The 18419-nt window shown below is 41.7% G+C and overlaps 1 protein-coding gene across 6 annotated transcripts in view; it reads right to left on the minus strand.

Annotated features, from left to right (window-relative positions):
- Window positions 1-328: 328 nt before the first annotated feature.
- The window catches only part of GLIS3 (GLIS family zinc finger 3), a 658803-nt gene continuing 640712 nt past the window's right edge, over window positions 329-18419 (minus strand). For all 6 annotated transcript variants that reach the window (XM_033925462.1, XM_033925454.1, XM_033925471.1 and 3 more), the window contains 2 exons: window positions 8829-9011; window positions 329-2203 (listed from right to left, as the gene is read on the minus strand). In XM_033925462.1, coding sequence (XP_033781353.1) covers window positions 2067-2203; window positions 8829-9011 — 320 coding nt within the window. In that variant the 3' untranslated portion in view covers window positions 329-2066. The remainder of the gene's footprint in view (window positions 2204-8828; window positions 9012-18419) is intronic.

An 18419-nucleotide genomic window follows, 5' to 3' on the forward strand; every position in this document is an offset into this window, starting at 1 on the left:
TTCCACCTTGATGCGGCCCGTGAGATACTTTAATGTCTCGATCATATCTCCCCTCACTCTACGTTCCTCGAGTGAGTAGAGCTGTAACTTCCCTAACCGCTCCTCGTATGGGAGATCCTTGAGTCCCGAGACCATCCGGGTGGCCATTCTCTGGACTGATTCCAGTCTCAGCACATCCTTACGGTAATGCGGCCTCCAGAATTGGTCTCACCATGGATCTATACAATGGCATAATGACTTCAGGTTTACAGCTGACGAAACTCCTGCGTATGCAACCTATGATTTGCCTTGCTTTGGATGAAGCTTGCTCCACTTGATTTGCAGTCTTCATGTTTTCAAATCAAGTGGAGCAAGCTTCATCCAAAGCAAGGCAAACATATTTATCGTTTTTTCTCTGACACCCGTCCCCACCATCCAAAGTAGGAAGATCACATTTAAATTGTGAGGGAACGGATAATAGTTGTTTTGTTTTTTTAACTGTAGGAACCCGAATGCAGAAAACTACCTCCAATATAGCCCTCATCCATCTGTGTTCAGACATGCAGGCATGACCCATTTCAAGCATGCTATCAGCATAGTCTAAGATCCCCATAAAGAATTTACTTTTCAATTCTAAACAAGTTTTAGACTTAGGGCTCCCTTTACTAAGCTACGTTAGCGTTTTTAGCGCACGCTAACCCCTGCGCTACGCGGAAAATACTAATGCCAGCTCTATGGAGGCGTTAGCGTCTAGCACGCGGGGTATTGTAGCGTGCGCTAAGCACGCCCTAAAACCGCTAGCGCAGCTTAGTAAAAGGAGCCCTAGGTTTAGTGGCAACGCATGAAATGAGGAATCTGCTGTCACTTGTTCCATTGCGACAGCAAGGCAGTTCAGCCTTGGGAACCTTTTTGCTCTCCACATCATGCGTAGGAGGTACACCGGACACATTTTTGGATAAACAGCGCTGCTAGCTGTATTTTCATGAGCACCATTTTAAAATCATGCAGTACATATAATCCTCCACTTAGAATGTTTGTAGTTACGGTATATGAAACAAAAGTTGCAAAGTGATGGCCTCAAAACTGTCCTAGTTGCAAGAAGACAGAGGAAGAATTCCCTATCGCACTCATTGTGCAATGTAATAAGTAAACAAGGCACATCTTGACTAGATTCCATCAGTTCACCGTGTGAAATCAATCTATTCTACGACTTCATCTAAAGAATAAGGTACTCAATGAGAGTTTGCACTGAGATGAAACAAATCTCAGTGCTGTCACCCAATCTTGTTGCACTCAATAGAAGGATTGACTACTAGACTTCCTATGTTCACTTTTATGTGGCACATATGTAGAATTACATTTTAACCTTTCTTACTTTTCAGAAAAGAGTTTGTTGCACCCAAAGCATGACAATTTTTGCTTCATAACATCCTACAGATGCTATATACAGTATATAAAGCAAATAGTGTACTGTGGGCGGTTCATGTATATAACAAGACCTTTCTTATTTTATACAAACATCAAATTAAATGGATATTTAAATATGCAGTTGCAGCAAAGCTATGGAGCACAACCGGATAAATCAGCGAAAGGATCTGTAGCAATCATATTGCAGGCTGCAAACAAGGGAGTGTTGCAGTTGTGTCTCCAGCAGGTGGCGACATGTTGCATTTTAAAATGGAAGCACCACGGCCCAATGGGCTGCATAGTCTAGCACTGGACTCCTGTCGTGCCTTGAAAAGTTCACTTTCTGTGGATTTCCAGGAACTATTTTCTCCCTGCCTACCAGCAATTTCAGTGATTTGGTATGAAACAATACACAGTTACTTCAATTTAAGTCATTCAATTCCCTTTAAAGACATGACAATTAGGGATGCCATAAAGTTCAACAAACAAATAGAGGGACGACTTTCTTAAAGTCCGCACTCCCTTCTGACCAGTTTATTTTCACAAAATCAGTTCTGTGGTATTGCCTGATCCTCTTTCTATCGTACAAAGAGGTCCTTGACAGCATCTGTAACTTTTCTACAGTCCAGCAGATAGAAAAGACAATAAGCAAGTGAAATTTCATGATGGGTGGAGGTTCTTTATCCTTCTGTATAGATTGAAGAGAGCTGGCTAGGACAACGGTCCACAGCATTAATTTGGAGGAAACTGGTATCCTCTGATCCGTTTCTCAGCGAATCCCCGAAGAATGTGGTGGATCCTGGAGGAAGATCATACACTGGAATAGAAGAGCAAAGACAAAATAAAATACCATATTAGGAACCATAGCAATAAACTGTTTGGATATAAAACTGTGGATATAAAACTGTGCTTCTTCATTTATAAATACAATGTGCACAATATCTAGCACTATTTGGCTGGCCAAGGATAGCTTATGGTCAGCCAAATAGCACATGGCTGGCTATCTGCTCATATTCAGCGGGAGATGGCCGGCTAACACCCAGTGAAGATCCTGGTCAGCAGATTGGCCAGTGAATGGCTACACTGCACAACATAGCTGGTTACCAATGGCTTGGTAAGGAGGCACCGTCTTGATGGGGGTGCTGGCATACCTCCACTCCCCCATTCTCGCTCACACCTTCCCTTCTCCCCTCCCCGTATCTATTTAAATCTTCGCCAGCATGAGCAAATTCTCTGGCCTGCTGCTCGCGCTGGCCTGGCTTCCTTCTGAAATTACTTCCAGGTCACAGGGCCAGGAAGTGACATCAGAGGGAAAGCAAATGCTGGGTGTGATGGACCTCTGGTCTGACCCAGCGGAGGCAACTTCTTATGTTCTTATGTCAGTGACCAGCGCTTAAAGTTACCATAAAAACTCAGTTCCCATACTTCATCCTGCAAAATAGAAACCTCTTCAATAATTATAGAGAAGTAAGCTACCAGTGATGTTTCTAAAATGCAAAAAGAATTAATTTGTATGTTGTTGCGTGGCTTGTTGAACGAAGTGGCATGGCCCCTGAGGAAACTAAACAGTGGAACGGTTGAGTAAACGTCGGGCTAAAGTTAAGTGCTTCTTCTAATATACAATTTTATTGATGCACTCAACTTTTTGTCACACAGTTCAAACTTAGTGTATATCAGACCAATGATGAATACACCACCCCAGCAATGGGCGTGAAAGAAATCAGAGTAATGACAGCCATCAGTCTAGAGTTCCGGGTGAGTGGCCCCTTGCGCTGTAGGCATTTCGGTCAATCATGAGGCACTGGGGACAGCCCTGCCTCAACCTCATGGCCACGGCGCAAAGCAAGATGGTCCACGCTTCTTCAGTTGGAGATTCGGCTTGGAAGCGAGAGACTTGAGCAACTGTGGCCTCCGGAGGTTCTTCTGCAGTATATGTTTTTCCGCCTTGGCTGTTGTTCGACCGGGCCCTTCGGAGGATTGCAACTCATCTCAGCCGTGTCATTCTGGTGGTGCCCGCTTTGCATGGAAGGCTGTGGTGCCCGGATCTGAAGTGGCTGTGGGTGGCATACAGTCAACGCCTGAGTGTCTTTCCTGGCCTTCTCACCCAGGCCCGGTTGCCATGAAGGAGCTGGGTCATTTTGCTCTTACGGCTTAACTCTTGAATGCACAGCCTTACAAAAAAAAAAAAAAGGCAATTCGGAGCTTGTCATAGCTAAAGCTTCTTAGGTTTATCAAGCCATCCACGGTGTCGGCTTACGCTAAGGTGTAGAAGACCTTTTGAGCACTGGAGTACCAAGAACAGGTGGAACTTTCTTCGGCTAGGTGTCGCGGGTCCTTGCTTTCTCAAAGCGGGTCTCTGCGGATTCCGGTAGCCGGTCTCTCTGGTTTTAGATCCCAGGATTAGCAGTTCTTTTTGGAGTTGTACCGGATATTGCTCGGTTTTTTGAAAATATCTTCGTTTCTGGCCGCTCGTTTAGAATCCGTTCTCAGTCTGGGACCTTAATGTGGTGCTGTCTGGCTTTGCCAGGGCTCCTTTTGAACCGCTGAGAGATGCTTCTCTCCGGGATTTAACTCTCCAGACTGTTTTTTATGGTCACTCTCTCTTGGGACAGTAGAGTTTCTGAATGGCAGGCATTGTCATGTTGAAACCCTTTGATCCGAGTTCCTGATAGCGGACAATTCCTTCCTTTTTGCAGAATGAAGTTTCGGCTTTCCATGTCCATCCGGAAGTGTATTTCCTGGTTGTTCAGCTGACAGATTCCAATCTCAGGATTGTCTGCTGAAGAAGTTGGGATGTGCGCAGGGTGCTCCTGCATTATTGGCGGGTCTCTCAAGAGTTTCGCTTTCTATCCACCTGTTATGGTGGCTCATTTTATTCTGTGGGGTTCTCCCGCTTCTAGGGCTATGATCTCTAGTTGGATCCATAGAGCCATTTAGTCCACTTACATTCTTGTGGGGCGAATGTTCCCTATTTATGTTAAGGCACTTTCTGCCAGTAGTGTAGCTTCTTCATGGACAGAAGCTAGATCTGTTTCTCCTGAGGAGATTTGCAGGGCGGTGACGTGGTCTTCTTTTCACATGTTTGCCAATTTCTACAGAGTGGGTGTTGCTGTCTGACAGGACACTGCCGTTTGGGTCCTCAGTCTTAAGGGCTGGCACAGCAAGCCCACCCTAGCTTTCTTGGAGGACTGCTTTTGTATGTCGCTGTTGTCTATAATGTATCACCTATTGCACTGAAAAAGAAGATTATGTACTTTTCTAGTAGATAGGTGAGACGTTCTAGACAACCGCCCTGTCCTTACTGTGCCTGTTTCAGATTCTGATTTCAGATTTCAGTCTCCTTCTGCTTATCCAATCTGTTTCTTGGAGACTGATCAACCCTTTGGGGTTAACAAGAATTTGTACATAGGTACGACCTGTTGTACGAGTAGTTCTGAACTCCTTTGACACATCTGTTGGAGGTTAGTGGTACTGTTTAGTTGTTTGAGCAGAACAATAGTTTAGCATGTCATTACAGGTACCTCTACTTCACAGATGAATGTGTCTCTCTATGCTTGGGTACTAACTGCTAGAGGGCGCTATACTAGCCTGTGAAGTACACTAGAAGCAGAGTGAAAAAACTGAAATGGATTTCTTCAAGTTTTCAAGTTGTATCAAAAATTTGATTAATCGCCTAAACAAAGTTTCAAGGTGATGCATAGTAAAATACAACCAATAGGTTTAATTTTTACATTTTTGCAAAGACCAACATTTAGGGACTTACTAAACAATGACTACAGACTTACTGGTATAATGGGGTAATACAGGAAAGAATTACAATATAATAGTAGGAAAGAACATGTTAACAGTCATAAGTCGTCCTGAAAAGACTTAAAAGTATTACAAGCATCTCTGAATAAAAATGTTTTTAATTTAGATTTGAACAGATCCAATGATGGTTCTTCCCTTAGATCCTGTGGAATGGCATTCCAAATGGAAGGAGCAGTTACTGAGAAAATAGATGTACGCAAAGTATAAATATGATTAAGTGCAGGAACGGATAGAAGATGAGTTGAAGAGGAATGTAGGGCTCTTGAGGGATTATAGGGTATCAAAAGTCTGTTTATGAATTCAGGACAATTAGTAGTACAAGTTTTAAATGTCAAAAGAAGAATTTTATAAGTTATTCTGTGTCCTATTGGTAACCAATCTGCCCTTTTCAATAGTGGGGTAACATGATCGTATTTTTTAGAGTTGGTAATAATTTTTATTGATGTATTATGAATAACAATAATCAAGACCGGAGATTACAAGTGAGTGTATTAGTATATTGATAGCTGTTGAGTCTAAGATTTTTGATAAGGAACAGATCAATCTCATTCTATAAAAACATTTCCTAACAACTGCACTAATTTGTTCATGATATGTAAAATTTGCATCAAAAATTACACCCAATAATTTTATTGTTGTGACAATCTGTAATGGTGAGGATTTAATTAGGATAGGGATGGAAAGCTGAAGTCCCTTTTTACTTGTAAAAAGCATAGCTTTGGATTTCTCAACATTCAGAGATAACATATTCCTGCTCATTCAATTAAATGCTTATTAGTTTCATCTTTGAATTAATCTCCTGTATCTCCGATATGTTTTCCGGATTTAATATATGAACCAACTGAATATCATCTGCATAGGCATAGATAGAAAAATTGATTGATTGTCCTAATGTTAACAGTGGCGCTCTAAAGATATTAAATAACAGGGGGGATAGAATTGATCCTTGCAGAATCCCAAAATTATTTTTATACTTGTTAGATGATGATTTGTTGAAGGTAACTGTTGAAGATCGGTCGGCAAGATAGGTAGTAAACCAATCCAGAATCTGTTCTGTTATACCTATCGATTGCAGGCGACACAAAAGCAAGTTATGATCAATTGTATCAAATGCTGCTGAAAGGTCTAACAAAATTAGGATAACCAATTTATGGTGGTCCAAGTGATACATAATTGAAATTGTCAAACCTATGAGGGAGTATCCAGTAGAGTGGTGCTGTCTAAAACCAATTTGATTGGGGTGAAGTACTTTCATGTGCTCTACAAAATCTGAAATCTGGTTGAAGACTATTTCTTTTGTGAGTTTGGCCAGAAACGGAATATTGGATATAGGACGATAATTAGTTATATCTGATGAGCTTACTGCGAGATCCTTTATAGTTGGATAAATTGTTGCTTCCTTCCAAGCTAAACTAAACTAAACTAAACCTTGGGTTTATATACCGCACCATCTCCACGAATGCGGAGCTCGGCACGGTTTACAGGAAGAAAGATGAGAGAGGAACTACAGTGGAGAGATTAAAGAGTTAGGTGTAAAGGGGGAAGGTGAGAGGCCTAAGAGGGGGGAAGTGTTACAGTTTTGAGAATAGCTGTGGGTACTGTGGCCGTAGATAAACATGTTTTAACAAAGTCATGAATATAAATACCAAAAATGGAAAAGAATTGCTTTAATATTAGAGGGGGTATAGTTTTGGAAGAGGAACTTTTTAGATTCATAGTCATTATTGTACGTTTGATGTCGACCAGTGATGGAATAGAAAAACGCGAACACATGGAAAAAGGAAGGTTAGCAATTTCTTCTTTATCAAGGAGGGTTATATTAGTATTTTGCTGAGGAAGGGTTGATCTTATTTTTTGAATTTTTCCAATAAAGTAGTTTGCCAATTCATGGGCAGATGGAGTGTTATTACATTAAGTGAGAGAATGTTTTTTTCTTATTGTCTGCAGAAAGAGATTTAACAATAGCATATTAAGTTGAAGTGTTTTGGGTTTTTAAGATACGATTTGAATAATATGCTTTGTTTTGCTTCGTTAATTTTAGTTTTGTAAAATTGTGTGTGGGCTTTATATGCAAGTAGTGGGAAATAACCCTATGGTCTAGAATGTCTCACCAATTTACTGGAAAAGTGCTTTCCTGGACAAGTACATAATTTCCTTTTAGTATAGTATTAGTGATATATGGAAAGGAAAGCAGTGAGTGATCTGTCCATGATAATGGAAGGATTATGAATTTATCCAAAGAATGAAATTTGGTAGAGAAAGAGAGAATTAGATCAAGAGTGTGTCCTCTGGAATGAGTCGGTCCCATTATGTGCTGTTTGAGATTAAGATCAGAAGCTAATGAGATGAAGTCCTGGGCTAGTGTGGAACCTGGGTTATCCACATGTAAATTGAAATCCCTCCAAATAATTGAGGATGATGAGTTGATGCAATGTTCTACTAATAATGTTTGATGTAGTTGGAAGGAATAATTTGTGACTGGTGGTGGGTCATAAATCAATATAAAATCAGTAGATGAGGGAAGTGCAGAGTGTAAATTGCAGGAATTCTATTGATAATGAAGAACAATGAGTCAGATATTGGCAGAGTAAATAACTGTGAGACCGCTCCTGAGATGGTCTTTACGATTGAGAACATAGTTATAATAGTTAGGAGTGGTAGCATAATTAATGTATTAAGTATTGTCAATTTGAGAGATGTCAACATTTTAAAAAGCACTAATGAAAAAATAGTACAATTTCATATGGAAAAATCAATAACCAGCTTTAAATTTTATGTAATATGTTATTTACCTACTTGGAATATCTAGGAAATTATACAAAAATACATAAATTACTGAAATATATTTAAGTGCTCTGATAATAACTTTTATGTGTTTGCTTTACATATTAATGCCTTTTATGCTTCAATTATCAATTTATCTTATTTACCCATAATGACACTAACATGTTAGTTTTATTTTCTGATTCACAGGTTTTCAACAGCGTTATCATAGCAATAATCTAATATTGAAAATGTCCAAAAGAAAAACAAGACTGCAAATGTCCCTATCAGTGTTCTGTCTAAGGTACAGCATGCACAACCTCACATTGTTCTTAATGTGACCATGCATCATTCCTGAATCTGCTATAGGAGAAGTGAAGGAGTCTATGCCGGGGGTCCGGACAGCTTTTCAAAACCTGGCACTTTGTCCGGGTTTTGAAAAGCTTCCTATGTCGGGATGGCATCCGCGAACGCATGGCTGCAACACATGATGTCATGTGCAACATCATCACATCGCATGCGTGGATGCTGTCCCAACACACAAATGGGTTAAGGGGGTGGGGCTTGGGGGCGGGATGGGCGTAACTAGGTGGGCCTGGGAGTGTGGCCATGGGTACAGATTTTCCCAAAGTAAAATCTGGTAACCCTAATTAGATTTATAATCCTGTAACATTGCTGGAAAAATCTCATTCATTGACCTTCAGCCTCACCCACTGAGGTGGTAAATCTTGTTGTTTTGGTTAGGCCACCCTTTCCAGTTCCTATGCCTGTTATTTTAATCTGTCAGTCAGACTGCCCACAGCATTACTACAGGATCTAAATGGAATACCTATTTCATAATGTAATAATCAAAACATTATCCTCCTTACCTGTGATTCCAGAATGAGTTGAGAAGGCTTTATGAAACACATCGAAACCTGCCTGGCCCATGGATGTGGGAACAAGACAATCTTCCAATGGAGGGCCCACACTGCATGAGCTGCCAGGTTGCATATTCCTCTGAACATCACTGTAATGTGAAGGGCACAATGTCTGCAGCTGACCATAGAACCCTAAAGTATAAGAAGAAAAGGAAATTAGGCAACATTGCCACAAAATAGAAAGCTTGACTCGAGAAAATTGGTTCTCTCTCAAGGATGGCCACTGGCATTTTATTTCTAGTCTTTCCCCCTATTTTCATATAATTTGTGATAGAGTAACATATCTTTGTGACTAGAAAATATGTGATATTTAAGAATTTTCAGAGTGGAGCGCATCGCAACATAGTACTGATGAAAACAAAAATAACAGAATTTCAGAAAGCACAGCAGATCTTGAGTCATGAAGAGACGGCCACAATCAAGGACAGAGATATTGAAACAGGAAAGAAAATAGTGCAGACTGGAAGGGAAAACCCTGTGTCGTCTGTACCATGTACAGCAGGAACAACTGTTCTAGAAAGTAAAGTAAAAAAAAGAAAATCAATAAAATAAAGCGGCATCACACAGGGTTTTGAATGTGTGAATGCCGGTATTTACACAAGCACATGGCAATTTTGCAACCTATGCATGTAAGTGTCAGCATTGATATACGAGTACATAAATTTCGACTTTTACAAACTGGACTTCCAAGAGGAGCCAATTAAGGAGCAAAGCAAGAAAACCATTATGTTTGCATTTTTAAAGTACTTACTGCTAGAGACACTATCACAGTTCCCCCTTCTTTCAAACTAGTTTAAAATGAACACTAAGCTGACACCTATGTATGACTCAGAGCAGGTATAATCAATTAGTAAACTGCCCTGTCAATTTACTATGAAAACTTTTGTGGGAGAAGAGTTCAACATATATGGAAAATATTACTGCAACTCCATCTACTTAAGCCTAACAAAGAAAAGTCTTCTCAGATTGCAGTGGATTCAGAATACCGCGGCTAAACTAATCTTCGCAAAAAGCAAATTCGACCACGTCTCCCCGCTTGTCTAAGCTTCACTGGCTCCCAGTTATCCTCAGGGTTAACTACAAATGTGCCTGTCTAGCCTTCAAGTCTCTTCACGGCATCCTTCCTCCCCTTTTTCCACTTTCTTGGCTCTCCCCGAATCCTAACTCCACCAGATCCACTCAAAAATTCAAACTATCCTTCCCCTCTTTAAAAGGCATATCCCAAACAGGCAAACTTGGAACATCCCTCCTCTTCAGGATCACCGAGCTGTGGAACGGCTTTACTGCCCCTCTTCGGAGTCCGACCTCCCTCCAACGCTTCAGAAAACATTTGAAAACTTGGCTTTTCTCTAAAATGTAACTACTCCCTCCCTCTCCACTATACTAAGTCCCCTCTTTCTTTCCTTTTTACTAAGCCCTTCTTTTTTCCATTGGAGTTCCTTTCTTTATTAATTCCTGTAAACCGTGTCGAGCTCCACTTCTGTGGAGATGATGCGGTATACAAACTTAAGGTTTAGTTTAGTTTAGTTTAAAAGAGATGATATCCTATAAACCATCCCCCTTATTCTCACACTTATAAGGTAATAAGTATTTTCAATGCTAACAGACTGCTAACAGAGGTACCACCATGATACTCAAAATGTTTTCACTGTATCTGGCTTCACGTACCAAATCCTCACTGGGTCATGATGAATTAGCATTTCTTAACATATCAAACTTTATCATGAAGATTATTTTTAATATGTTTATAATACTTAATAGTACTTAGTACTTGTTTTTTTTAGTTTAGTGGTATAACTTGCAGGGACACTCGTGCCGACATGTTTCACCCAGAGGGTTTTTTCAAGGCTACAATCTGTGCATTCTGAGGACATACTCAAACCTGTAAATAGCAGCTTTTCTAAACTGCTGCTTAGGTCCATTGGGTCATTAGCAAACATAAACCCATTATTTACATATGCAAATGCTACACAGATTTTATAGAAAGATCTTGATAGTCTATTTCTTAATATTATAAGTGATCTGATACTGAAAGACATTTCACAAATGAGAGATCTCTGAGCTGGTTATTCAACTGCTTCTAAGTTACATTTTGATTATTTTCTTAGTAAAAAAGGAATTTTTTTTTTAGAACATTCAGCCATTACATAGGGAAACTTGCTTGGCACACTTAGGAGATAATTCTATATAAAAAAAACATGCCAACATTTAGGCACTGAGAATTCACATAAATGACCAGAATACTGGCATATAAGCACATATGAATACATGTACAAGATCCTGTATCCAAAATCCTTGAGACCAGGCATATTTCGGTTTTTGGAAATTTTCAGTTTTCAGAATAATAATGTTACGTCAGAAAAAGACAGACCAGAAGACCATAAAATCTGCAGCTGTCCACTTTCCAGCCCTCTGACTTTTTCTGCTGCTCACTGCCACCCTGGAATCTGCAGCTCTTCATTTTCTAGCACTCCGACCTGAATTGCGCAGAGATCGGGAGAAATGCAGGCACCTAGCTTGGTTTCAGGGAAATTAGCTACTTTCGGTTCATGTCAAATTTTGGATTTTGGAGCTTTTCAGTTTTCAGAATTTTGGATAAAGCAGTGTTCCACAAACATTTTGGAGCCGCGGCACACTAAACTCAGTGCCGCGGCTGGAGGGCATCTGGCAATGCACCGACATTGACGCAATGATATCACGCGCGTGTGTGATGTCATCATGTTGATGTCTATGCATGTGCGGAGGCCCTCCAGACAGGGCTCTGAGCCTGCAATTGTTACGCTGGAGGGAGCTGCAAAAGGAGATGTGAGGAGAGGAGAGGAGATGTGCCGGTGAGGGGGAGAGTCGCTGGTGCCGGCTGACTGCCTACAGGACGTGCCTCATGCCATGAGAGGTATGTCCTGTATGCAGTTAGTCAACACCAGCGCCTCACAGCATACCCAGAATGTGCCACAGCACACAATATGTGATACACTGGCATAATGGATCTTGTAACTATATGTCAATGCTAATATTCAGGCCTTGTTCTATTCTGGGAGACAGTGTGAAGTTAAAAGGTGGACATTCACATAAACACCTCGACATGCCAGAGAAAATTACATTACATTACATTAGGGATTTCTATTAGTGCCTTTTCTGCTTAGAAAAACAGAGTTGTGTATGTAAATTGACACATGCATGTATGTGTGAATGATACCAATAGTTTCTAAAATTAATTTCAATGTGCTTAAATCTGTAGACTAGTAATTACCTTCTATATTAAAGGGTGCCGTATCTAGTGTGTTTACAGTACTGATATATATCGTTGTAAGTGCAAACCCATAAATCCTTCCCCCCCCCCACCTCCCAAGTGCACAGAAAGTAAAAATATGCAGAAAATCTGTATGATTTGATTTTCTTCCAAATACCATGGTGTCAGACAGCTTAAGTTTTAAATTACTATAACTATTCAAACTTTGCAGGGCTTTTACTAATAAAATAAGCTTTAATTATTCCATGCCATACATTCTGTCAAAACCTGACAATTTAATACAATTCACAGTTTGCCAGAAGGTTCAAAAGTTTACATGAATCATGAGGCAAAACTGTAGAGCACATTTATATTATAATAGAGATTCAACTCACCCAAGCCAAGCTTTAGCACAAAGGCAATCAGACAAAATAAAAACAGTGGAGGTTCAACAATGAAGGCAGTCTCCACAGATAGACATGGAACAAAAATATTGTCTTGTGTATTTTGTCCTGTTTGTTTTTAGGTATATCGATTGGATTTTACTTTTCCCACATGTAAACAGCCCCTCTCCCTGCTCCCTTTCCCCCCATGGCAATGCCTGGTGATGTACATGCCCTAATTGGCCAGGGGGACATGAAGGAAGTCTCTTAAAAACATAGAAACATGATGGTAGATAAAGGCCAAATGGCCTATCCAGTCTGCCGCTCCTTTAGTTGGTATGGATTGCTCCAATAGCTGGATTGCATTCTTCTGTATAACTGGCACCCCAAATGCTATGGTCCAATCATAGAGGAAACTTGAACCTGTCTCCTGCGTGGCCTGAGCTACTTGGTTAGCTTATTAAATGCATTTTCAATACTCTTTATTAAGATCAGTTGAGGGGGGAAAAAGTGCTGAAAGGGAAGATATGAGTTCAGAAGATCCATCAATATTATGGTGGATTTGTGAAGCACTCTGGGCCAGATTTTATAAAGTTGTGCACCCAAACTTCTAACTAGTGTGCGAATTTAGGCAAGGAAGTTATTGAACAGTGCCAGTTGCACACCTAATTTAATTATTAAATTAGGTGCCAGTTAACCTTAAGTATCAATAATAGTCCCTTAAAAAAAGATTAGGTTCTTACCTCTATAATTTTCTTTCTTGTAAATAGGTGTGTCATTCTGGACAAGTGAGTAGTGAAGCTAAATCTGCAGGCTTTGCAGAATTTATCAATCACTGTTTTCAACTCCCCCTCCTTCTTCAGTGCGGTATGCTGCCCTCTTCAGTTTGTACCAAAGCAGGCAATAGCCCTCATGACAGAATATAAGGAGGGGTAAGGAGATGCTCCCCGATAACACAGGTCTGTTCTGCTCTACAAGAAGTATACTAAACACAATTTATGAACAAGGTGAACCAATAAAAACAGCAATGTAAAGACAACCGCAAGCTTAACATTTATGGAGCTTGCAAATTTCTCAATGTATAACTGTATTAAAAAAAAAAAATAAAAAATACAGTTACATAAGTGCTTGTATCCCTTACATCTGACTGACTGGAAATATTTCAGACTAGAAGCTGTCATTTCTGTCTAAGATAGTAGTCCTTAAGCAGGCAAGGCATAGAAACTACAAGGCACTGGGCAGGGCTCCACGGTGACGAGTCAAAAGCGCTCGGGACAATTGTGTGCCGACAAAGCTGCTCAGCCAAATGCGCACAGGACGTCAGCGCGCAAGATTAAAACTTAACTTTATAGTGATCTGAGAGGGGTGAGGGACCCCCCTCTTTACTTAGAAGTATTGCCGCTGCCTTTGGGGTGGGGGGAAACCCCCCACTTAGAGAGGAAAGTATAATTTTCCCCTAAAAACGAGGGAATAATTACACTTTCCTCTGTAATGGGGGGTCCCCCCAACCCTCTCAAAGCAAGCAGCAATACTTCTAAGTAAAGTGTGTCTGGGGGTTCCCCCCATACACTCTCTGAGTGCTTTAAAGTTAAGTTTTAATCTGGCACGCTGATGTCCTGCGTGCATTTCTCTGAGCGGCTTTGTCGGTGTGTGGTTGTCCCATGCGCTTTAGTCTATGTACCGAGTTCCACAATGATATTCCTATTTACAAGAAAGATTATCGAGGTGAGAACCTAATCTTTCTTTCTAATGCAATATGAAAGCAGGGTGGGATTTAGGATCTTGCCTGCAATACTGAGGACCAAAAGACTGCATCTGATCACACTGCTACATCCACTCTGTAGAACTGTCCAGGTAGCCACCCTATAGATCTCCTCAGGCGGAACCACCTGGGACTCTGACTATGAAGAAGCCATGTTTCTGGTCGAATGTATGCTGATTCAATGGCCCTGTTAATCCATCTGGAGATAAGAACATAAGCGGCGGCCCATCAGGTCCAGGACCTGTATATTAATCCTCTATCTATACCCTTCTATCCCCTTTTCCTTTAGGAAATTATCCAATCCCTTCTTGAACCCCAATACCGTACTCTGTCCTATCACACCCTCTGGAAGCGCATTCCAGGTGACCCCCACCCTCTGGGTGAAGAAGAACTTCCTAGCATTGGTTCTGAATCTGTCCCCTCTTAATTTTTCCGAATGCCCTCTCGTTCTTGTAGTTTTCAAAAGTTTGAAGAATCTGTCCTTCTCCACTTTCTCTATGCCCTTCATGATCTTGTAAATCTTTATCATGTCCCCTCTAAGTCTCCGCTTTTCCAGGGAAAAGAGCCCCAGTTTCTCTAATCTTTCAGCATATGAAAGGTTTTCCATACCTTTTATCAATCGCTTCGCTCTTTTCTGAACCCTCTCGAGTATCGCCATATCCTTCTTAAGGTATGGTGACCAATACTGGATGCAGTACTCCAGAAGTGGGCGCACCATCGTCCGATACAGCGGCAGGATAACTTCTTTCGTTCTGGTTGTAATACCTTTCTTGATTATACCTAGCATTCTATTCGTCTTCTTAGAGGCCACTGAGAACTGTGCCAACGGCTTCATTGTCTTGTCCACTATTACCCCCAGGTCCTTTTCTAGGGTACTTTCACCCATTACCAGCCCTCCCATCGTATAGCTGTACTTCGGATTTCTGTTTCCTACATGCAAGACTTTACATTTCTCTACATTAAACTTCATCTGCCAACTCGTTACCCACTCCCCTAGTTTGTTCAGGTCCCTTTGTAAATCTTCACAGTCCTCTTTAGTCCTAACTCCACTAAATAGTTTGGTATCGTCTGCAAATTTTATTACTTCACACTTCGTCCCTGTTTTTAGATCATTTATAAATACATTGAACAGCAGCGGTCCGAGTACCGATCCCTGCGGAACACCACTCATGCCCCTCCTCCAGTCAGAGTAGTGGCCCTTCACTCCTACCCTTTGCTTCCTACCCAACCAATTTTTGATCCATCTACGTATGTCTCCTTCCACCCTATGGTTCTTCAGTTTCCGTAGTAGGCGTTCATGGCGTACCTTGTCAAAGGCTTTTTGGAAATCTAAGTATACGATGTCTATGGGGTCCCCTTTGTCCATTCGTTTGTTTATTCCTTTGAAGAAGTGCAATAAGTTCGTTAGGCACGATCTTCCCTTGCAGAAGCCATGTTGGCTTGTTTTCATCAGTTTATTCCTTTCTAGATGCTCATCGATGCTGTCTTTTATCAGCGCTTCCGCCATCTTCCCCGGAACCGAAGTCAAACTTACCGGTCTGTAGCTCCTCGGGTCACCTCTCGATCCTTTTTTAAAGATGGGCGTAACATTAGCTATCTTCCAATCCTCCGGGATCACGCCTGTTTTCAGGGATAGATTGCAAACCTGCTGTAGTAGTTCCGCTATTTCTTCCTTTAGTTCTTTCAATACCCTAGGGTGGATTCCGTCCGGGCCTGGAGATTTGTCAGTTTTTAATCTATCTATCTGCTTGTGTACATCTTCAAGGCTTACCTCCATGGATGTTAATTTTTCTTCTTGATCTCCTTTGAAGATTTTTTCCAGGTTCCAGCATGTTGGATGTGTCCTCCTTTGTAAATACTGATGAAAATAACATGTTCAGTCTATCCTCCACTTCTTTTTCCTATTTCACCACTCCTTTCCTATCTCCGTCATCCAGCGGTCCCACCTCCTCCTCTGAAGATTAGTTTGAAATTTCGTGCTTCCCTGGCTAGCCTCTCTTCATATTTTCTTTTTGCTCTTCTAACCACGAGGTGACATTCTTTTTGATGCTTCCTGTACTCTTTCCAGTTCTCCCCGGTTTTGTCCTTTTTCCATTTCCGGAATGAATTTTTCTTATCGCCTATCACTTTCTTCACTTCTTTAGTTATCCACGCCGGGTCTTTTGTTTGGCTCTTTTCTAAATCTGGGGTTATACAGATTTTGTGCCTCGCTCACCGTGTCCTTGAATAAGGACCAGGCTTGCTCTACAGTTTGCAATTTCTTTGAGCTGTTCCTAAGTTTCTTCCTTACCATTACTCTCATCGCTTCGTAGTTTACTTTCTTGAAGTTAAAAGTTGTCGCTGTGGTTCTCTTTCCCTTCGTTATTCCTACTTCCGCTTTGAACTTGATCATATTGTGATCGCTGTTTCCCAACGGTCCCACTACTTCCACTTCCTTTGCAGGTCCTCTTAGCCCATTAAGGATTAGATCCAGAGTGGCATTCCCTCTCGTTGGTTCTCTGACAAACGGCTTTCCCCTTCTTCTTAGTTTAAAGCCTGCTCTATTCCTCTCCTGATGTTGTTTGCTAGAAGTCTAGTTCCCGCCGTGTTCAGGTGCAGTCCATCTCTCCTGAAGAGCTTGCTCTTGCCCCAAAACGTTGTCCAGTTCCTCACGAAGTGGAACCCCTCTTCCTCACACCATCTCCTCATCCATGTATTTATTGACTGTAGTTCCGTCTGCCTCTTCACATCTGCCCTCGGTACTGGTAGGATCTCTGAAAACGCTATCTTCTGTGTCCTCATCTTCAACTTCCTTCCCAGGATCTCAAACTGTTCAATCAGTGCATTTCTACTGTAGTCTCTCCTGTTGACATTTGTCCCGATGTGGATCATCACTGTAGTCTCTTCCGTCTCTGCGCCTTCTAGGATCCTTTCAATTTTGTTGACAATCTCTTATGCTCTCGCTCCTGGGAGGCAGGTCACTGGTCGATCCTCTCTTCCTCCTGTTATGTGGCTATCTACTTGCCTTAGGATTGAGTCTCCTACTAGGATCGCAGACTTTCCCTTCTTCAATTTTCGCTCCGGTCGCAGGTCTATGGCCTCGGTGTGTTCCACTGCTTCTTTTAGGCATCGGCAAGACCTTGCCTTCCCTTCCTGCTGGATCCCTCTGTGGGTTTCCTCCTTGGAGTCATCTTCCTCTTGTTCTCCATCCCATGTGGGTATAGCTTCATCTTTCCTCTGATGCTTGTGTTCTTCCACACTCCTCCTGTAGGCCTCCTCAATGAACTCCTCGAGTTCCCTGACTTTCTTCTCAATGTATCTTTCTCTCCTGAAGTCTACAGCTGTCCTGACTGGGTCTTCTGTGATGTGTAGTCCTTCCAGTTCCTGCATCCTGTCCTTCAGTTGCCTAACTTTCTCCTTCAAGCTTTCCAGCTCCTGACACCGACCGCATACATATGACTGCCTCCCCGAGGGGAGGTAGTCATACATATGGCAGACTGTGCAGAACACTGGGAAGCTCGTCTTCCGGATTCCCTCTGCTTCATTGTTGTCTGCCTTAGATGCTGACTTGCTCAGTTTAGCCTGACTGGTGAGTATGAATAAATGATCGGAGAGACAAAACTCATTAGTGACCTTGAGATACTGCAGTAATACTCTCCGTACATTGAGCAGCTGGAGAACTTTGTCTTTTTTCTTCGACCCTATGGAAATGAAAGCCGGCAGGCACACTTCCTGGTTTACATGGAACACTGAAACTACTTTTGGCAAAAAGGAAGGACCTTGTAGCGGAAGTCGACAATGTCCAAGTTGATTTTCTCAATAGTCAAATGCTACAGAGGCCTTCTGAAGCATTGTGCGTTGATGGGGCCTCCCAATCTTCAATTTGATGGCCATGGCAGAGAACAAGAAAGTGGAGAATTTTATCAGTCACAGATGCAAGCCAGGAAGTGCTGGTCTGGATGCTTTGGTTCAACCCTAGCCGGAAAGGGGATTCTGGTACATGTTTCTACCATAGCCCATGATAGGCTGAGTACTACGCAGGATTACAAATCACCCAGAAATGGTTGTTCTGGTAGCCTCGGATTGGCCCCGGAGGCCTTGGCACACTGATCTGATTTGACTTCAGAGAGCGACACATGTCTCCGGTTCCCAGTTCATCCAGAGCTGTTGACTCAGGGGCCAGTGGC

The sequence above is a fragment of the Geotrypetes seraphini genome, chromosome 1, assembly GCF_902459505.1.
Source record: "Geotrypetes seraphini chromosome 1, aGeoSer1.1, whole genome shotgun sequence".
In the NCBI taxonomy this organism is placed as follows: domain Eukaryota; kingdom Metazoa; phylum Chordata; class Amphibia; order Gymnophiona; family Dermophiidae; genus Geotrypetes; species Geotrypetes seraphini.